Below are 17,484 nucleotides of genomic sequence, written 5' to 3'. Positions count from 1 at the left end.
TGGTTCCCTCATATATTCATTTCCCCTCCTTTGATTCAAAAGTAACCAAGGCATATAATTCTCTGGTTATAGTCAGTACCCTTATTTCAAGAAAAAGAAAAAATTGTTAAGCACTTTACCTACACAAGGTGAGAGATGAAGCTAAAACAATATAATCACACTTGCATTTTGCATTTTAATGGCAGGGTCTATCAAAAATTTAAAGCATCTATTATTAGACCATGTTGATTTCAACTCTATTTTTTTTTTTTTTTTTTTGTCTTCTGGGATTTTGAGCATTTATTAACACTTACTTGGATTTTTCTGTCATGGACCTCTTCTCAAGGTTCTGGATGAATATAAAACCTGACCACATCATCCTGACCATTACAGCTGACCATGTTGAGCATTCCTCTTCCTGCCCTGTGAGTGCCTGAGCCTGGCTACCACTTAAATGTTTTGATAATTATCATGACTTAGGTGGTCAATACTTTTGAGAGAGATTCTGCCTACCTAGATACGTATATCTAACATGATACCACAAATAAGATTGGGCTATGATATGTGAAACACTGACCAATGAACTGATTCATTTGAGGATTCCAAGAACAGACTTTGTAGAGGCATTAGTCAGTTGATGTGAGGGTACCCAGATCCTCCAAGCATTAACTGCTGAGCATACCTTTGACAGTGATCTGTGCTATTGCTTCAATGACACCCAGTGTCGACATAGCAACACAGGTGTAATTTGCTGACTGTCTTACATCATTCAGTTCTAGGACATTTCTTCCTATTGGCATATCATCTTCAGGTGTCAGATCTTCTGCCCCCAACATCCACTTCACATAAGGCATTGGTGACCCCACAGCCACACAGGTGATATTAACACTTCCACCTGGCATGATCTCATGATTAGTGGGTGGGATAGAGAATCTTGGTGGGACACGGCGAACTGGAACAAAACACAAAGGAAGATGATAAAATACACAAGGCAAGAAAAAGCAGCCTGATTCAACACATGACATGCACTGTACAGACACATATTGAAACATATTGTGGATCGTCCAAAAACAAAACATGTAAAACTGTGGATAATACACACCATACAAGTATGGTATGTGTATACACAGAAAAAATTATTTTAGTCATTGATATCTTAGACACATTCATATAAAAGTTGATTCAGACCTACAAGGGCCCCACAAAAAAAAAACTATCTACAGACTAACAATACACAAACATCATGCATAAGATAAACACAAAGACATATACATGCATGCATATAACAAGGATTCTATGCATTCATGTATATGCAGGAAAGTGGGCTGGAAGGCCATCAGTAGGTTTATGTTGAGTATCGAAACCCACTTCAGTGCTGTGCTCTTCCAGGTGATGTGAATGCATGTGTGGGGCCACACTGTCACATCCCGGTCCCGGAAAACATCATCTAGAGTACACTGAAAGTGCAATTGATTTGCTTTCAGACTCAGAGGAGATGCAGCCTCAAGACCTCACACTAACACCAGAACAAACACAGAAATATATATACACATGTCAATTTATAGTCATAGAAGAAATAAAGCCAACGCCAGTAGAGATACTGGATTGGGACATGCAAGGCATGCACAAGGTGAAATCTCAAGGCCATGCTTAGGATGACGGGAGAATGGCTGGTGTCCAAGAGCAATGGCAGCAAAGGGAATAACAGGGGAAGAACTAAACACAAAGGGATGAGGGATGAGTACAGGGACTAAGATAGAGATTTAGGGGAGGACAGTAGGACTAAAAGGAAGAAGTATTAGGCGAAGGCAGGTTGTCAAAGGTATGGATTACAAATTCAGGAAGGGAGCTGGGGAGTTCACATTAGAAATTCCATTCAGTTCATATCTAAGATAAAATAATATAAGTGTGATGACAACAAAAATCTAGTCAGAGGCTTTTTATGCCTACATTCAAATTGAGGGACAATGGATCTAAACCATACAGTGAGACATGACATGAAGACAGTAGATCATATTAAAGCAATATAACACAGAAAAAAACAAGCAATTACAGTTCAGTGTTCCTGCTTCAGATAATCTGTACATTTTTGTGTGTTTAAGTACATGTGTCTCAAACATGGTACAAGGAGAGGGTAAGAGACATAGGATTCATCTTGGGCTTTTATTGGCAAAACATTACACTATGAGCATTTTAGATTAAGAGGTAATCATTTACAGCATACCTTAAATATGGATAATCAAGTGTTTATTAAAGTTATAAATGTTAATAAACAAACAACCACATAACCCCAAGATAGTAAGTAAATCATTCTGTCTTTTTGGCTGTCCTTCAGAATGAGAGAAACCTCCATGGATTGGAGAGGGCTTGCTGCAATGGCCTCACGGGTGAAATACAGGCATAGGAAAAGAAAAGAGAGGGCTAGGCATGCCTCCTGCAGCCAATTCACAGGTTACACAAAGCAGACAGGAGCCAGTGTAGACTCTGAGGTGTCAAATCACACGTCAAGAAAACTGGAGGAGAGTTTAGTCTTCATGCTTAGGATTAGCGGAACCACTACAAAGTCATTCTATGGGTAGCAGGCATCTTTGTGAGACAGAAATTAAATGTGGGGCAGGAGCCGGGAAACGTGGAGCAGGAAGGAAAGCAGGAACACTGACCAAGTTCACCGGACCTGAGAGAGTTAAGTGTCACCGTTGCCATGCACCCCGGTTCATTCTCTCCCAGCATGCACCACAGTTAGGCACCAGCAGCAAGCACTGGAAGCCGTGGCAAGGACATTCTCTGCTAGAACATACCATTAACCAAAAGAAGACCACAATGCAGCTACATTCATTTCATTTGTATTCTTTGTTATTGGTTTAATTAATAGTTTTGTAAGGTGGGTAAAAAGTAAAAAACACACCAACCTTCTCGCAGCTCTGAGGGATGTAGGGGGTTTGATGCAGAACACAATGAAATGAGGAAAGGAGAAAAACAAGGGAAACACAGAGAGAGTAAAAAGGCCATATCAAGGCTTTCAACTGCTACTCGAACATCTTTATTTGATTTATTTAATCTCTCCTACCTCAGCTGAAAAAGTTAGCAACACCTCAAGGACTAACACAACAGTATTAGAAAGAATAGCTAGCATCATTTTGAAATTTTTCCATTGAAGAAGGTACACATGCCTCATGCAGCAAAGGAGGTCACCACTGTGAGAAAAAGGATCAAGGGGCTTTCAAAGAATTTGGAGAAGAAATAGTTTTTCTTCATATTCTCCCACCCCGGGCTCCAGAGAATGACAAGAGAGAAAAACATCCCAAAGGAAACAAAATTATCTCAAACAAAAATTTCAAAATCAAGCTAGATATTTTCCTAAGGGAATTCATTTTATTGTAACTTAGAGCCTTTACTGTCTTTTACATATCCCCACCCCCCCACCCACACCTTTTGTGGTTATTCATAGGAATGGAGATCAGGAATAAGACGCTTTCATTGGACAATAAAAGTACAGGAAGCAGCTTTGAGAACTCCAGGGAAGAAGAAGTATTTCTTTCTAGTTGAAATGAAAGGAACAGCCATTCATAAGCTCAAAATTTAATCATTTCTATTACTTTTAAGAAAATATGGATGTATCCTCATTCTTTCTTCTCCCAAGAACAATGATATCATGATTTAAAATACAATCACTGTTCCCTGGTAATCAAGAGATTAAACTTTTTAGAAAGTGAATAATTAGAAAAAAAAACTTGTACGTGTGTATTTATATATATATATATAAAAATGCATAGGCATATGCACATGATAATACTATGTGTTTATAAATAAGAATAAAAAGGAAGAAGACAATACAACTGTGCTACTTGAATGCAGCACCTGTTTCTTTTTTATAAGTTAGCAGTTATATCCTTACAACTTAGCAGCAGAGGTCATGGAGACATAAACACCTTTATGCTTGGAGTTGCACAGAGAACTGATTAGTGGCACACCAAGCAATTACCTCAGGGTTTGATAAGGAAACAGAAGAGTAACAGCAACAGAAAAAAAGGAGAAGGAAAAGAAAATCTCAAACCAATGCAAAACACAGTTCAATCAATGCACTTAATAATCAAGATGTCAAATGCAAATATACTTACAAACTTCAAGTCTCAGGATAGATTTTACTCAAGACTGGTCCACTTTTTTTTTTAACCATGTGTTCAAAATATTTACTTCTCTACCCACTAAAATGCTTCAGCTACTGTCATTATTAGCACATCAGCTGATTAAATCCTGACATAGTCACACAGAACCTGTGGATATCTCAATTCCCCCTGAGTCTGAATGAACACACGATGCCACAGTTACGTCATTCCTACCTCTGACATATAAATTGGCAGGGGCAGAATAGCGAGTGCCCGCGCTGTTGGTGGCAACACACTCATATTTTCCTTGGTCAGATTCTTCGCTCTGTTCGATCTGAAGGGCTCCTGCATGGATATAAAATATATTGCCAAAGAGATGGTCAGAGAAGGCTTTCTCAGTGCAGAAAGCTAAACCTCTTAACAATATGAAAAGCCCTGCAAAGGAAGATCCGCTCAACGTCGATTCAATCTCTTGCTAAGGTGCACAGACAGAAATGATGCGATGAGAAAAACATACAGAGATTATTTCTTCTTTTTTAAAATTTTTTACATCATCAACACTAGCATAATAAAAACTTATCTTTTCCCAAGCAAGAATTCTACTCATAATTAATACGCTTACTTCCTAGGCTAATAAAATGAAGATGGGTGAGACTGCTTCAAGGAAGTATGGCTTTTAAATCAAACAAAAGATTAATTTTTGGTTTTTGTTTTGTTTCATTTTGGTAGCAAAAGTGGCGCAAAAGAGAGGTACTCTCAAAAAAAACCAGGCCGGGTTTTCAAGAAAGTCTTCTGCTGAAGAAAGCCAAAAATACGCAGCAAGCACAAAAAAGGCTGCATGAAGCAAAAAAAATTAAAATTAGTCATTATATATCATGAAAATATTACTTAAAGAAACAAAACTCCCTTAAGACATGCAGATTTTTTAAGAAAAGAAAGACCAGTTTGCCACGACTTACAATCATTTATTACGTTTGCTGAAAAACAAAGAGTAATTGAATTAGAAGGTTTTAAAAAAGTTAAAAAGCACGGCCTATGCCAGCCCGGAGAGCCAACCAACCACTGCTTGAGGACCTCGAGATGGATCCCCTAAGACACCCATCAAAATCCACCAGTGGGATTAGCAGTGTGGTGTCACAAAACCCCAAGAAAAATACAAAACAAGAATTATAAAAGAAATGCACACTGAGTCAAAGTCTGAAAAACCATCAATACCACATACCACCAAGAATACTCAGCACCTTTTGTCTCCAGAGCCTGAAGGACAGAAGTTCGAAAAATCCAGAGGCGAGTAATCCAAGAAAAAAAGAAGTGGGAGGGGAAAAAAGCACTGTTGTCAGGTTGCAGGCGAGTGTGATCAGGTGGAAGGGGGAGTCATTCTTTGACTTTTAAGACAGTAAGAGAAAAAAGAAGAACAAAAGCAAAAACCTTTTGAAAGATAAAGACAAAAAGCAGGTGTTCCAGGCTGTCTTCTGCATGTCTGCCACTGTTCTCCAGACCATCTTGACTTTGGTCCAGAACAAGAACAGCTAAGGAAGAAAAAAAATGATCTTTTTTTTTTTTCTCCAGTTGGACAAAAAAAAAGGAAAAAGAAGAAAAAAGAAAAAGAAAAAAAGGAAAAAGGAAGAAGAAGAAAAGGAAAAAAAGAGGGACAGATGGTACGCTGTGACTGGTCTGTGGTCTAAAGACCTGGATATGCTTTCTTTGAAGCATATCACAACTTAAAGAATCATTTTCATAAAGAAAGAAATGAACAAAACAAAGAGAAAAAGGAAAAAGAAAAGAAAATCTCACAAGATGAGAGTCACCAATCATAACCAAACAGTACAAAGGAAAATTATAAAGTTGATGGACATTATTGGAATGATTTTGAAAACAGGACAAAGATGAGAGCGATGAAAGGACAGAAAGAATGAGCAAGATCATTCTGTGAACGTTAGTTCAGCACTCTTACCTCTTATTGGTGTACCACCTGGGTGGATAATATGAATGCAAATAAGATTAGAAAGAAGAAGCATTAGTACGAGAAGAAGGAGGCTAGGGCTGGGGAGAAGAATTAAATTAGATTTACAGAATTAAATAAGGTCTTAAAAGAAACTTGAATTACTATACTGGTAAAACAGGAATATATTAGATAGTTTTATTAGATCATAAAAGCAAGTTGCATTATACCACAGAGGGCAAAGACCACAATAGGCAGCATTGCCTTTATCAGAGAAGCAAATGAGTTCTTAGGTCTGGGATTATACAGGGTTAGAATTATATCTTATATGCCTCATATTCTTTAAAAAAAAAAAGAACTAAACAATATTTTTAAAGACATAACTGGGGAAAATACTGGCTAATCTGTTTAAGTATATATATAGATATGCATATATATATACTGTTATAGGAAATACTAAAGACTAACTAGAAACAAACACTGTTCATTGGATATATCTTACACTACTTACATTGCTACATTTGTGTGATATAACTTGTGTATTATTTTATTTTTCTACATAGTGTTCTTACAATAACAGTTCCGTGGATGTGTGAATGTGCACGCCACTAAGGAAATCTTGTGTCTACACTGACAGTTAGTAAAATGCATGCCATGCATTTTATTAATAATAATAGTAATCTGAATATGGAAATTAGTGGGGGTGAAGTGCGCTTCAGAACTAAGCACTTACCAATAGATTCTGGAGATTTAAATACGGAGAGAAGAAAGACAGCATAAAAATATTATTATATTCCTTATAATTTGGTACAAATTTTTCAGAGTTAAAGCTTTATATACTAAATAATCTATGTTACAGGTGAATAATTAATTCTTTATTTACAATAACAGAATGCTAATCTACACAATTCTGCTGACAACAAGCAAAAGAGGCAGTTAACAAGACGCTTTAACATCACAGGACAGGTCAAAAGCTGAGAATTCTGGGAAGACAGGCAGTTAAACAACTTAGAATTATATTATCAATATTACTACCCATGCCAAAGCAAACAGCTTACTAGTATACATCCCTGTGAAATCACCTAGGGACAGGCTCTAAAAATTAACAGATTTAGAATTATCTCTACTTTTAGTCTAAAGAGAGCAAATGAATAAACTTGGGGTGGGGATGGGAGAGGGAGAAAGGGCAACAGGTAGCAAGAGAGAGAGAGAGGAAGAGAGAGAAGCAAAAGCTGGAGTCTACACCAACCAAAAGCAGACTTCTGTAGATCCAGTCACTGGAGGGTTTAAAAACTTTTAGCGTGGGCGCACACTACTGTGGCAAATGTGCACGAAATACTCACTCGTAATAATGTTATAGTAAGATGAATAAAAATCCCCTCCTTTCATTGGTACTTTGTAAAGGACTTTATAAAAAGTACATCTGGATACTTATGAGATAACATTTCTGTGCTTTATGTATTCATGAAAAGAAAGGAGATGTGCCCAAACTTACTAAACTTTGGTAGTTTGATGAGTTAAAATGTAGAAAAGACAGAGAAACACACTTTAATAAAACGGAATCATTTCAGTGTTTAATATGAATATTTTTGATTTTTAATGGATATAACCATTGGAACTCCTTGCAAGTTTTGTATGAAGTCCAATGTTGAAATAAATTTGTTTCAAAAGAAAACAGAGAAATAAGAAAGAAACAGGAGAAAATGAATCCATCAAATACTGCAGAAGAGCAGTAAACTAAAAAAAAAATTATCAAAAATACAGTCACAGCAGTGAGCAATGTGGATTAAACAGAAGCTGCAAAACACGGAGAAGAGAAGAAAGACAGACTCTGAAACAGGCTATGACATCACAGACGTGGACAACACATTAAATAACAGAGAAAGAGAAGAGGGAGAAAAATTAATACCTAAAAAATAAAAATAAATAAAATGAAAATAAAAATAGAGAGAAAATTAAAAAGAAAAATTAAAATTCTCTAGGAGATCATGGAAACAGTAACAAGACCCTACCTGATCGTAACTGCTTAATACGGCCATTGTTGTTGCTTGTGTCGACGGGTAAGAAATCTTTGAACCAAGTGATTTCTGGATCCGGATTCCCACTGGCTGCACAAAGCATGGTGGCGGTGCGTGTACGCTCAACCACCTTCAGCTGTGGGCCCATATCAATAGTTGGGAAGCCCCGGGGAATTTGATCCTCTGCAAGACAAAAGGTGATACAAACATGTCATGAAGGCAGATACCCAAGATTCAAGAGGTACTGACTGTTAACCTTTCCCATTACTCAGCATTTGTTGAAAAACTAACACAATCCAAGTAGCTTGCACTGTTAGGTTAGTGTATGGAAATAATGCTCCTGGCCAGAGGAGTGTAGTCTAGGAAGAGGCTGAAAACCTAACAAATAACTCAGACATTTGATTAAAAACCATGACCAGGCGATCAAGTTCTCTGGCAGCAGGGAAGCAGTCATTATACAACACATGTCTGAGGAGGTCAGTGAGCACCAAGAGAAAGCTATGAAATGAGCCATTAGGAAAGTCAGAATCAGTATCAGTTCAGTCGCTCAGTCGTGTCAGACTCTTCGAGACCCCATCGACTGCAGCACGCCAGGCATCCCTGTCCATCACCAACTCCCAGAGTTTACTCAAATTCATGTAGTCGGTGATGCCATCCAACCATCTCATCCACTGTTGAGTTTTAGGCCAACATTTTCACTCTCCTCTTTCACTTTTACCAAGAGCCTCGTCACTTTCTGCCATAAGGGTGGTGTCATCTGCATATCTGAGGTTATTGATATTTCTCCCAGGAATCTTGATCCCAGCTTGTGCTTCATCCAGTCCACTGTTTCTCATGATGTACTCTGCATATAAGTTAAATAAGCAGGGTGACAATATACAGCCTTGACGTACTCCTTTCCCTATTTGGAACCAGTCTGTTGTTCCATGTCCAATTCTAGCTGTTGCTTCCTGACCTGCATACAGATTTCTCAAGAGGCAGGTCAAGAGAGTTCCAGAAAAACATCTTTTTCTGCTTTATTGACTATGCCAAAGCCTTTGCCTGTGTGTATCACAACGGTGGAAAATTCTTAAAGGAAAGTCAAGTTGGCCAGAAAGAAAGGCACATCAGAAGTACAAATATTCAGAAGGAAACTTTTCCTTGAAGGGAAATCACTGATGTAGCATAGCTAGTTTTAGGAGGGCATGGAGAACAAGCAGGTTCGCTGGACTAAGCTATTCCTATTTTAGTCTATTATGGTTTTCTTTTAACTTTCAAGCAAAATTCTATGTATCTTTTTTTTTTTTTTTTTACCCAAGTACAGGTTCAACTTGAATTAATTCCTCTGGAGAGAGTTTTAATTTGTCAGAAAAGTATCTGAAAGTTTCCCTTACAAAAGAAGAAAAGAACAAAAGCAACTCAAGAGTGCAACACGGAAACATTCATTCCTTAGGGTGAGAGAATACCTTCCTCCATTCTAAAGGCCTGAACCACCTTCAGTCATTAAAAAGTTGAAATGGGTCAATTTTGAATCTTCAACTCATCCAAAGTTCATTTCTCCCTTTCACGTATGCTCAGTCACTAAGTCATGCCAACTCTTTGCAACCCCATGGATTGTAGCCCACTAGGCTCCTCTGTTCATGGGATTGTCCAGGCAGGGATACTAGACTGGGTTGCCATTTCCCTATCCCTAGTCAAAATTTCTCCATATTTTAGATCTTGAGAAACTAAAGTGCTCTTAAGTCCCTCAAGTAAGACCCACATTGATATCCTACATGACCAGTTCTTCCAGTCAGTGTTAGAAAGGTATATTCTGTTGAGGCATTGAAGGCATTTTAGTTATATAGGCAATAATATTTGCATTAGAATTTGGCTGTTTGAAGACTATTATGAAATATTTGACTTTCGATTGGGCCCTGGAGTTAATGTAATCATCACTTCCTCATGACCTTTGATGAACTGTCATCAGCCACCAATTACAAAATGACTCAAAAGCACAACCAGTGAGACAAACAGACATGATACCTATCTTTAACCTGGATGCCCCCTACAATTTCTGGAATAATCCTCAGTGTCTTGCTAAACATGCACAATTTCAAAGGAAAAGGTTACATTTTGATGACTCCACTGCTGTACTGATCAAACCTATGTATTCTCCACTGTCTCAATACTTAAAAGGTAAATCAAATCTGCAAAATCTGGCTAGTGAAGTCTTTTAAAATCATGACCCATTTTTCTCAGCCTCTCATGGATAACCTTCCTCAGAGGAAACATTTCTTCTGCCCACACTGAAATTCTCACCATTCCTCATACAAATCATATCCAAAGAGTTCTCCATCTGTGTCTTGAGAAAGCCACACAAATTATAAAGCTTTTCAAAACTCACTCAAACAGACTTAATCTTTTCCTCCTCAGATTAACTGTAGTAGTAAGTACCTAGATGCACTGTCTTGTATTTTTTTAAATACTGTTTAGTTTAAATATATGTATATTTGCTTAGTCGTGGCTGACTCTTTGTGACCCCATGAACTATAGTCCACCAAACTCCTCTGACCATGGAATTCTCCAGGCAAGAATACTGGTGTGGGTAGCCATTCCCTTCTCCAGGGGATCTTCCCAACCCAGGGATCGAACGAGGGTCTCCAGCATTGCAGGTAGATTCTTTACTGTCTGAGCCACCAGGGAATCCAATTTATCTCCTCAGCTTATACTTCAACAATACAAATTTCTCCATGCCTCATTTGTATCAAAATCCCTTCCCATAAAGCTAGTCTGAATTGACAGATTTTGAGAAATCTGTGATTCCCAAGCCTAAATATGAATATATCACAGTGATTAAAAAGTTTCCTACTACACGCAGTACAAAACTATTTATGGTAGAGAGTTCATCAGAGGAATAGTTCAGAATGAGGGAGGGAGATTTTGATCGTGAATAGTAAAAGAATACCAAAATACTACTAAAGAATAAAGCTCCCAAGAAGTGGTTAGTATCCTGAACATTAAACCTGGGTGATTATAATAGAAAATCAGGGGTTAACGGGGAAAAGTAGACTCTAGCTCTTCTACAGTGTGATCCAGGAAAAGTAAAAAAAAAAGTTGCTGAAGCAGTTGGGTTTGACACAAGGATTCACAAGAGAATATTTTCCAGTCCCAAGGCCAGAGACTAAAAAAGAGTTAACTTCGATGAGCTATTATACATTTTACTTAAGTTGAAAGACATGGCTCTTTTTGAGGAAGCAGCAATATCTGTTTATTTGAATGCTTGTACGCTGTCAGCCAGACTCACATCTACAGTGGACAAGTGCCAGAAACAGTGGTTAAGACTGGAATTTCAAGATGATTTTTCAAGGCTCCAAGGAAAGTTTAAAATTATAAATCAGGTAAAGAGTATTTTGCAAATTAGGGTATGATACTTTTAATACTCTATTCCACTTGAATTTCATCAGGTTTTTTTTTTTTAAAGGCTTTAAAGCTTTATTCAATGTATTTATAAATCTAAAGCTTAGTTTTAATGTTATTAGGGAGAATTAATAAAGAAAAATGCTCAAAAGCCACTGCACCACAAACATTACATTATTAAACATCTCACTTGGCAGCCATTGGTCCAGAATGCTTCAAAGGTTAGAATAAGTTACCTTAAGTGCCCCTAAGTCAACTACATGCCTAACTACTTAGAAATGAGTTTCTAAAAAAGCTCTTAGAATTTGTTCTTGTCAATTTCCATATTTAAAGCAACTGACTTCTGTTAATAAAACAATTACCTTGGGATTCCTGAGCTGTTCCTGCCTTTCCCAGGGCACTGAGTTCCTCCATTGGCCTCTAACTACTAGTTACAACAGCATGCATGAACACTGCTCTACCAGTCATTACTGTCCTTCAACAAGTTTTGTCTTTCTAGAAAACCATGCCAATATTCTATATACCCATCAGTGGCTAGGGTCAAAGATTTGAGATTGTTGAGCCACTTACTAAAGGTTCTTACCAAAGAAATTTAGAATTAATAACCATTTATAAGAAATGAAGACCTAACCTTGGGGAACACTGATAAAACTGACTTGCGCCCTATGGAAAGCAGTCTAAAACGTTTGCACGACCTTTCTTTTCCTTCTTGGCTCATAAAGAACACTCCAGAGCTCCCTTTCCATATACACATGTGCACAACAAAGATAATGATTCTTGCATACTAATCACACAGAGAATGTAAAGAGAGCGCCTTTCCTATTTTTAATAAGGGTAATTAAATTCTATCCATCCCCTTTTGCACAGAATTCCTTTGAATGCACATTCTTCATTAAATTTTCATGAGAAACATCACAATGTAACAGATTTACATAGCCAGAGCTGTTACACGTTGACAGTTGTGGCTTGTTTCCAATCTGACTGTCAGGTATTTGGCAATAAAACTCAGTATTCAACATAAAATGAACGGTAGAAATAATGAAATTTCTAATTGGTATGCTTATCTCAGTGGGAGTAGTTTAGAAGATTTTTTTTTTTCATCTCTACATTTATTAGTGATTTATATAAAACTGCCTTGGCCATTAGATTACATCAATTTGACAGATCATCAAATGTATGGTACTAGAAACTTGAGAAAAGAAAAACCCAATATCCTTTATATGTTAACCACATGAACTTTTACAGGGAAATACAGAATCAAAAATTAACAAATTGTCATTATGTTAGTAGCTTTAAACTTTTACGTGAGTTGAAAAGAAAAACATTTTGTCCTATTCATTAAAGTGCTCATTAAGATTTAAAATGCCTTACTTATCACTGTTCCATATTAATATTCAATCACGTAGAATTAGCTACTAATTCATCAACAATTTAAATCAGACTTGACCTTCACAAAGCCATTCCGTCTGTCATTTTGAGAGGCCATTAAAGGGCAGATTACTACATACTTGTGCTTAGTGAATCGTAGAAGTCATACATATTTTGTTTGGAATGGCAGCTATAATAGACCTGGAGATACAGCACATTCTTTGAATCTGTTTGGGGTCTTAATGAAACATGCTGATATGAAACTTTCAGTTCCATTAAGGAAAGAGAAAAATGAACATCAGCAATTTTCAGAGTTAACTTCCCACTGCTGTGGAACTTTGTTTAAAACCCTTGCCCTCCCCAGAACTTGAAAGGAATATGAGAGGAAAAGAATCTATTTTTTTTTTTCTTTTGGTACAGAATTATGCTTTACATATCTGTGAATGATCAAGTAATAGCTTTTGCATAATTTGCTCAAACTGCTTTCATTGTTCATCCATAAACAATTTTAATGATGCTTTGCTTTCTCTCCAATTCTGCAAACACTCAATCTCTCTTATTTGATAGGAAACACAAAAATGAATTGACTGCTAGACCACAGCCTCCTTCCAAGGTGGACAGAAGCAGTTCTTCCTGCCTAATTTTTCTAGGACTCAGTGAATTCAATCAGACAGGTGCTTTGACTCTGGTCCCAAATGATTTGAAGAAGTTTTCAGCAAAGGGCTGTTTATCATGATGCCATGTTTCTAATTTATTAATTTATAGCAAATATGTTTATGAAGGAAAAAACATGCCATTTATATCAACAGTATGCTCTTCCAAAAGACATATTAAAAGACGTGCCAAATACACTCGATCGTCTAGGTGTAACTGACAATACAGGGTAAACAGTTCATAGAGGCTCCTCTTTAAATGCTTTCAAAACTCATAGAGGGCATGGCTATATGTTATTTCCTTTTTAACCATTACAGTAGTCATAAACACTTGGAATTAGACATGCTTAGGAAATTTTGACAACCATGTCTGCATTCATTCATGTGGTATCTCTGAATTTCTACTGGATTTATTTAACAGCAACTTTTTCTTAAAAAACAAAACACCTTTTTTATAAAATAACTTTATTTATTTATTGGCTACTACATGACCTGTGAGATCTTAATTCCCCAACCAGAAACAAACATGACCCACCCCATATACCCCGGCACCCACCCCAGCATTGGAAGCATGGTGTTTTAACCAATGGACCACCAGGGAAGTCTCAGTGGCACCTTTTTAACAGTTATTTGTTATTTAATTGTTCTGGGGATATAGAATTGGTTTTCCCAATTTAAATATAATCTAGGAGGCAGAACTATCTTTTGCAGTGTTCATTGCTAGGTCATGTCCAAATCTGCAATCCCATGGACTGTATGTAGCCCACCAGGTCCCTCTGTCTATGGGATTTCCCAAGCAAGAATACTACAGTGGATTGCCATTTCCTTCTCCAGGCAATCTTCCTGACCCAGGAATCAGACCTGCATCTCCTGCAGGTGGACTCTTTATCACTGCGCCTATAGTGTCTTAAGTAGTACTAAACTTACAAATTCACAAAATAGTTATTAATTCACATTTTTATAGTCATAGGTTTTATCTAATTAGCAAACAACTTTGAGAGGTGCAATTTATGCTTGGCTATTTCTTTAATTTAGCGCAGTTGCTGCACTGGGAAACACACAGTTCAGATCCTGCTTTCTTAATTTACAAGAAAATGAAAGGGAAAGTGTTAGTCACTCAGTCATGTCTGATTCTTTATGACTCCATGGACTATAGCCCGCTAGGCTCTTCTGCCCATGGAATTCTCCATGGCAGAATACTGGAGTGGGTAGCCATTCTCTTCAGGGGATCTTCCTGACCCAGGGATTGAAACCAGGTCACCTGCACTGTAGGGTGGACTCTTTACCATCTGAGCCATCAGGGAAGCCCCATTTTACAGCAAGTCTTCCTTCTTATGTTGGTTGTAAGTACCTATAAGTCAAAATGGCAACCACATAACAAAAACCTTAAGTGTGAACACAATGAAACTCAAAAGAACACAACAGAATGTGTATCTCTACTGTGCTATCCTATCTTTAGAATAATAGGATTCTTGATATTCAAACAAACGATAACATTCAAGTGAATCAGTCAGCTGCATGTGAGACAGATGCTGGGTCTTCTTTCACTTTTGGAATCAAACTTTTCACAGTGGCTGGGTTTCTTGAAGCTTTAGGCATTCATCTTGTAATGTTACAGAAGCACACTATCTTTTTGAAGGATGAAAGAGTTGCATAAGCTAAGTTTTTAACCTAAGTCAAATACTAGATGGATAGTACGAAGAATATTTTCTTACATAAAGTGTTACACCCTTTATATATGTTGAAATTTATGGTCACCTGTTAGAGAAACCTAAGATAGAAAAAAATCCACTTGAAAAATGCAAATATATATTAGTTTTAAGATAGACAAATAAGAAAGTATCTTCAGATTTATGAAAGTTGCATTAGGCTGAAAGAAAAAGACCTTCTGAACTACTAGTTTCAAAAATCTACTGGACAACCAATAGACTGTCATTCATTCTACAGATATTTATTGAAAGCCTTCCCTGTGCAAAGACTGGGTCAAGCATCGGGTATGAAGTAATCTAGAGGATCTCTATATTGCTGTGATTTAATTTTATCTGAGGATAATTAGATTCTTTGGGAGTAAAAATAGTACCAACTCATAGACTGGAAGATTGAATGAGATAATACATTAAATATGCCTAGTACTGCCTGGCACTAGCGCCTGACATCTAGTAAAATACCAGCTTATATGTACTGATTCTATCCCAAGCTCCCACAAAAGATTTAAATAGAACAGAAGCAAGTGACTGTAAGGCTTGTGATAACAAGAGATGCAGCAATAAACTAAATGGGAAAAATTTTCTACAGGAATCATAAAGGAACAGGAATTATATAGACATACAAGTGAATTTAGAGGGTGGTGTCTGTGCCAAATAACTTCTTAAAAGCTAGTAAAAAGCCCTCATTTCTCACTCTGAACAAGAATTTAGGCTTTTTGATTAACCAACAGAACAAATAAAACAAATCATATTGTCACTGAATCTGTTCCCCCAAAACAAACTTAAAAAATAACACTAAATGTTTGGGACAGCAAAGCTTTGTTGTTACTAACTGCAAGCACTGATACCACTGGAGACTGACTAGGGTTGCTTGAGGTAAGCAAGGGGGATACCGTAATTACCATTTTTTTTTAGACACAAAGCAAAGACTCAGCAAAATTGTTGCTTGGTCTTGGTTATACACACAGTAAAAAATAATTTTTTCATTTCTTTTAAATCTAAGATTCAGTGTATTTTTACATCATCACGGTTTCTCTATGGCAATACTGTTCTTTGAATAAATATTCATCATGAACAGTGCCAGAACTCAGTTATAGTCAACTCATAATGGAAAACACAAGAAAAATAATTCTAAATACTTGGTCATCTTTTTTTTTTTTTTTAAAACAGAAAGCACTAAAGACTGAAGTTTCATGAGATGTAATAATATTTTCATATAAAAAAGATTCATCCTTTAATATATATCAATTGACTTCTCATTTTTTTAGCAATGGTTCCAGGTAGCAACAGAATTCTGTTATGTGTATTAGCCAATAAATATAGACGAGAAATGAAAGATTATGAAAAGGACGATAAATGTCAAACAATTCCCCTACAAAGCTCAAATTCAGCACTGTGCCTATGTCTTTAACCCTTTTATAATTTCTATTTCAGTTATCTATGAAGGGTTATAAGTGGCAGGAATTCCGTTTGAGCAGACATCCAAAGACAGTACACAAACCATAGAAGGAGCCAGATTCACACTCAGCAGATCAACCCTATGACCTAACACCACACAGGGGTCTCCTCTTTAATATGGGACAAGGAATGACTACCCGAAATGGCTTTGTCTGGGAGAGGAGATAGATCTGTCTCAGAGGCTGGAAGGCTGAACGGTTAATACTTGGAGTATTTGCTACTTTGTTGAACAGCAAATGGGTTTGTAAGTCAAAATCTTTCAGAATAAACCACACTATCAGGCTACAAACAAGAAAGACTTGTTTTTTTTTCCCCAAGAATACAGTTCCTGAAGAGAGGGTAAAACATTTATTACTCTTTTCTTAAAGAAAACAGTGTAAAGGCTTCTATTTTCACCATTTCAGATGAGAGCAGGGTATAATTTATACTGTTTTGACATCATGACCATTTTATTCAAAATCAATCTTCCTGCGAGTGAATTGAGCAAGAGATTGAAAACAGAAAAGTAAAAGGGAAAAGAAAGAAAAGTTAAATCAATGTTTCCTAGCAAAGTTAGGTTTCTGGGCCATTATCAAAATGATATGCATATGAATGAAACTGAAAAAAAAATAAATAAAATGGTGTCTAATTATAAGTAAAAGGCTACTCTAAATCAGAAAGAAATTACTGAAAGCAGGAGGAAACTGTCAGTTAATAAATTACATGTCAAATGGAATAATAAATATAAGGTCTGGTCTTCCAAAGTAATTATGAACAATATACAATGAAGATCCTCTTTGAAAATTACTATGTACAGAGGGGTATGCTTGTCTTAATACAGGTATAAATCAATCAGAAAAGCTTTTATTTCTTAGTGGATTTAGGTATCTCTTAAGG

General features: G+C 36.8%; 1 protein-coding gene across 4 annotated transcripts in view; it reads right to left on the bottom strand.

Moving 5' to 3' along the window:
- PTPRD (protein tyrosine phosphatase receptor type D) overlaps window positions 1-17,484 on the bottom strand; it is a 581,445-nt gene that overhangs the window by 229,363 nt on the left and 334,598 nt on the right. For all 4 annotated transcript variants that reach the window (XM_055428235.2, XM_055428237.2, XM_088837900.1 and 1 more), the window contains exons 5-7: window positions 8,040-8,228; window positions 4,320-4,430; window positions 662-931 (exon numbers count right to left, since the gene is read on the bottom strand). In XM_055428235.2, coding sequence (XP_055284210.1) covers window positions 662-931; window positions 4,320-4,430; window positions 8,040-8,228 — 570 coding nt within the window. The remainder of the gene's footprint in view (window positions 1-661; window positions 932-4,319; window positions 4,431-8,039; window positions 8,229-17,484) is intronic.

The sequence above is a fragment of the Moschus berezovskii genome, chromosome 7, assembly GCF_049115385.1.
Source record: "Moschus berezovskii isolate FMDL1 chromosome 7, NW_MosBer_1.0, whole genome shotgun sequence".
Classification (NCBI taxonomy): domain Eukaryota; kingdom Metazoa; phylum Chordata; class Mammalia; order Artiodactyla; family Moschidae; genus Moschus; species Moschus berezovskii.
The sequence above is the reverse complement of the archived record's forward strand: the minus strand, read 5'-3'. Positions and strand labels throughout refer to the sequence as shown.